This window comes from Sinocyclocheilus anshuiensis, unplaced genomic scaffold (assembly GCF_001515605.1).
Source record: "Sinocyclocheilus anshuiensis isolate Anshui unplaced genomic scaffold, SAMN03320099.WGS_v1.1 scaffold1114, whole genome shotgun sequence".
In the NCBI taxonomy this organism is placed as follows: domain Eukaryota; kingdom Metazoa; phylum Chordata; class Actinopteri; order Cypriniformes; family Cyprinidae; genus Sinocyclocheilus; species Sinocyclocheilus anshuiensis.
In genome coordinates, this window is record NW_015540838.1 from 1,677,008 (window position 1) to 1,682,009 (window position 5,002).

A 5,002-nucleotide genomic window follows, 5' to 3' on the forward strand; every position below is an offset into this window, starting at 1 on the left:
GTCTTGACATGTTTTTGGTCCAATTGCCCTTTTGTGTTTTCGCTGTCATTCCAGCTCCCCCCTTTAAAACACTCCCAAGTATTCCCAAAAGCTTTTATTCTCGGTTTCCCCCTCCCTCCCTCACTGCCTCCCCCTTCTCACCCCTCCCAACCCTTTGTTAGAGACAGCCCCTCATCCACTCCCCCTCTCACTGTCTTCTCCTTCATTCGAGGCAGAGAGAGGGAGTCATGAGCGTCCGTGCCGTAAGGATGCAGAAAACACGCTCTGTGCATTGTTTAACGTAACGGAGAGGTGGACTAAGTGTCATCGGCCAGTTTGTTTTATTTTTTCCTGCTTTTTTTCCTCTCAGGCTCCACTCATTTGTGCGTGCTGCTCCCTGGCTCTTTGGCTGAGAAGCGCTGGCTGAACGCAAGCTTGCGCTGACAGTGTACCTGCTGCCTGGGGGATTTTCTGACATGAATAGCAGTGATCAGAGTATATGTTTTGGCTGGTAGTGAACATTTCCTCTGAGGATCAGCTGGAGCGAATTTAAGCCCAGGACACAAGGAGGAACACCAGAAGAGGAATGGATGCTTGAGAGAGCTAAACAGAGAGAGAAAGAGCTCTAAATAGCTTCTGACTCCAATGAAAAGAAATGAGAACGGAAGAGCCACTTTCCAGAGCGACAAAAAACTTGGAGTCCACAACAGGAGCTTGCCTTGCGTCAGGAGTTATCTACTAAATAGGACTATAACAGCACTGTCCAAAGCAGTTGTCTAGTTTGCTTTGCGCGTACCGTGGCAATCTCAGCTGTTCCTCGTATCTTGTTTCCGGATCAAGGAGCGCGCCTCTACGCTGACAGGAGTATCTGGGTAAAGAGTACTCACCAGACACCACAACTTTTCACTGTACGGTTCATCCAGAGTGCTTAACGAAAAAGAGGGGAGGTTGCCATAGAGGACCAGTGTTGAAGGATAGGAAGGTTGAGAAAAAAGACCCTGCTTCTCTGCGGGGCATATGGTCGAGCTTGCCGAAGACAGCTGCTGACTCTCTGTGGGCTACTTATTCATTCATTCAGGAGATTCAGCCTAGGGCGGGGGGGGAAAAGTTTTGACTTTTATGACCGAAGACAAGCCTAGTGTTGCAGTTCTCTGGAGGATTTGGGAAGGGGTCACTCTCCAAAAGTTTGTGTGTTTATGTGTGTGAAAGAGGCTAATGACTCCAATTCCAGCTTGTGGGCAACTGAGCGTTTCCCTTGACAGACGGCTAGAATGATGCCTAGCCACACCCGCAGTGCACCCTGACACATGCCACAACAAGAGCAGCCTGGCATCTTCATGCTGCTGTCAGGCACAGACAGGTGGCAGCACGTCTTGAAAGAAGGGAATTCATTGTGCCATAAAAAATGACAAGCACCCATTAAGACAAATCAAGAGCCAATTCATTACTAAGTCACCAAGCCGTGGAGTTCTTTGCTTGCGGATTTAAACTACAAAGTGCAGCGGGGATTGTTTGCACTCGCTTGTCTGTGTTTCCAGTCTAGGCCAGGGGTCCAGTGGAGTTTTTGTCAGATACACTCAAGAGAACTCGCACTCTAACCTTTCATGACAAACCACCCCTGTGCTTGGGAAAGAAATGGAGGGATTGCCGGAGGGTTGGGGACTGTAGGACTAGTACCCTTCCAATGTGGCTGTAATTTGGGAACAAAATGCATTGCTTGGAGACTGGTGAAAGTATTTGTCTACGTTTTCCAGGAAGGAACTGCGATAAGAAGCACCACTGGAGTTTAAGCTGAAGCCATTTTTGGATTTCTTTTGTCTATCCTTCTTCTCTGAGTCTGTTTGGAACGCTTGCCGACTTGGGGGGAAAGCGACTTTAGGGAAGGCACGGAGTGGAGTATGACCAGTTGTCAGTACCCCACGCCGCCCCCGGAGCGGGACCGCATGTACCAGCACAAAGTGTCGCTGGTCGTGCGGTACTTCATGATTCCTTGCAACATCTGTCTCATACTGCTGGCCACTTCCACGCTCGGCTTTGCTGTACTCCTCTTCCTCAATAACTGTAGGTCACAGTTAGTGAAACATGACATGCAGCGTATGTATATATATCTATGTGTTTGTGTGTTTGTGTTTGTGCATGACCCCGTAGAGTTTTTGTGGCTTGATAACAGAATACAGATCCCTTGTGTGCTCTGTAGAGTTTTCTTACAGTGATGCGCACTGAGGCAGAGGGGAGACACTTTGACGGATGGATGGTTCAATAAGGATCGATGGCAATCAAAAACTAATCCCTAATGCGTTGGCTTCGATCCCCTGCCTGACAATGAAATTATTAAGGATGACAGATAAACTGTCCTCATCCTACAAAGTGCTTGAGTGCTTGTGTCTAAAAACACTGCTCGTGGCATTCTGTCATCCCTGAAGCAGTGGTATTTAGACTGCACAGTGGGATAAAGGGGGCAGACTAAATGCCTTTGGATGTGAAAGCTTGGCATTAGCGTCAGTGCTTACTGTATCTGCTTGAGTGAATCTGCAAACACTTTGGTGTCTAAGGGTGCCCCACCAGCTGGTGTGTGTTGCCAGATAGTTTTGGCACTGTGCTTACAAAGAAAAAATTGGAGAAGAAACGTGAGCTCTAGAGCATGTCACAATGCGCTTTGATGACAGGAAGCAGCAGGTAACGCTGCTCTTTTCCTGTTTTAGATGCATTACTATCTCTGTCCTTTATTTATCTGCCTTTTTGCACCATTGCATCCCGGGTTTTCTTATTCTGTGAATTCTCAGTTACATAGAAACGCAATATCTAAGACTACAGTATGATTTCGGAGCTTTTGTAAGATTTTGTTGGTACGAATCTGCAAACACTTTGGTGTCTAAGGGTGCCCCACCAGCTGGTGTGTGTTGCCAGATAGTTTTGGCACTGTGCTTACAAAGAAAAAATTGGAGAAGAAACGTGAGCTCTAGAGCATGTCACAATGCGCTTTGATGACAGGAAGCAGCAGGTAACGCTGCTCTTTTCCTGTTTTAGATGCATTACTATCTCTGTCCTTTATTTATCTGCCTTTTTGCACCATTGCATCCCGGGTTTTCTTATTCTGTGAATTCTCAGTTACATAGAAACGCAATATCTAAGACTACAGTATGATTTCGGAGCTTTTGTAAGATTTTGTTGGTACGCTCTGCTACAGAAAGAAGTTTAATTGGTTAGAAAATGGTCTCGCTGTGCATCAGTGCTGATGTCTCATTCAATTCTTAATGATGTTGAAATTTAGATGGCTTTTTAACAGGAAGCTTGTACAGAGCTTGTCACACACACACACACACACACACACACACACACACACACATATGTATATGGTCTGTTTACACTTGAGTTCAGTGGCTGTCTTTGGCCATTCTCCAGCATTAAGTTTGTAAGATGCCATGTGAAATTACACTTCAGACAACTTAATTTTTTTAAGGCCCTTTTGTAGGCCCTCAAGCCATCTGAGAAGATATTAACAGTAGATTGTTAAATAGTTACATAGAAGAATATATGTGACTTCGTTCAGTATAGAGACACCTTTTTTACACTTTTTTAGATAGGAATATGTTCAATATTTTTGAAAGAAAGGCCCTGGAAAGGAGAAAACAGTAAGAGGGAGCAAAAAGAGAGCATTCAGCCCTATGCACCCTCTGTAAACCATTACCTATCTCATTTATCATAATCCTACCTATGCCCTCACTTAAAGAGATCCACGGTGCCTCTACATTAGATCTATATTAAAAGACTGAAAAAGGCCCTTCATGAAATTCTAAAAATGTGCCCTCTCCATCCCTCAATAAAGGAGTCTGAGTGTGAGGTTCATTTATAAGCCGACCATGTCGCAAAATCGATTTAATCCAGACAGATTCCATTAGATTTAAACATAAACTCAGTTAGAGCACTCCATCCCTGCTCCTCAAAGAAGAGTAAAAAAACGGGACAGAGTGAAATGAGTACCATTAACATGGAGAGGTGCATCGTAGCTTTTGAAAGCTTGTTGGAGTGGGATACAGACCAAGGTTAGTCATTTCCATTTTCATTTAGCAGGCACAGAAAAGAGAGGCCACACAGGACTAGAGCTGCTCAGCTCCACAACCAAATCCATCAGCCTTTACATACACATCTGCAAACTAGATAATAAAACAGAAAGGAAAAGAGGATGACGGACACTGAATGAAAACATATGGCTGGCATACGTACGTATATGCACAGAAATGATAGCCTGCCTGACAGTTCATGTTGAGGTCTATTTGTGGCCACAAATGGCTGACAGTATTTGTCTTGTCATGCTTTTTACATGCCTATTTATCAAATAAATTATTAATCGCATGTTTGAAATTGCAATATTGATTCAAATGTACATTATATAGTGATATGTGAGACATGAATTCAGTTTTATAATATTGTGATTTATGTTTAGTTATTCTGCAGTCTTAAACTTGCTTCTTTATCATGTATTCTTAATTACTTCAGTACTTTGTGCAATGATATTCTTGGCTCATTCTCAGTTTGAATTTTGATTGAATAGAAATAATAGAGTCTGTATTGATCTAATGCTACAGTGCATTTAGTCTACTCAGATTTGCTTTGAATTGTGGTTAATCTCCCTTTTCCCAAAAATATTGTGATTTTTTGGTGTGAGAAGATTGGCATAGTATAATGAGTATAATAAAATATCGAAATACTTTTCTCCATCCTATTTTTAACAATATTTAACATTTACATTTTTTCATATTTTAATTTAATGGAAATCATAGTGTGTTCATTGACCTAATGCTACATTTGGCCTATTTAGATTTGCTCAGATTTAAATTGTAGTTAAAGGGGTCATATGATGCAATTTAAATTTTTCCTTTCTCTTTGAAGTGTTACAAGCTCTTGGTGCATAAAGAAGATCTGTAAAGTTGCAAAGACTAAAGTCTCAAATCCAAAGAGATATTCTTTATAAAAGTTAAGAGTCAGCCACACCTACCTAAAACGGCTCGTTCTAACATGCCCC

At 42.6% G+C, this 5,002-nt stretch overlaps 1 protein-coding gene across 5 annotated transcripts in view; it reads left to right on the forward strand.

The window, feature by feature from the left end:
* Nucleotides 1-5,002, forward strand: part of agrn (agrin) — a 302,644-nt gene that overhangs the window by 135,126 nt on the left and 162,516 nt on the right. The window contains exon 1 of one of the 5 annotated variants that reach the window (XM_016484761.1): nt 1,832-2,040. The exons of the other annotated variants lie outside the window; for them this stretch is intronic. Coding sequence (XP_016340247.1) covers nt 1,878-2,040 — 163 coding nt within the window. The 5' untranslated portion in view covers nt 1,832-1,877. Of the gene's footprint in view, nt 1-1,831; nt 2,041-5,002 lie in introns of those variants that run through there. 5 annotated transcript variants of the gene reach the window in all.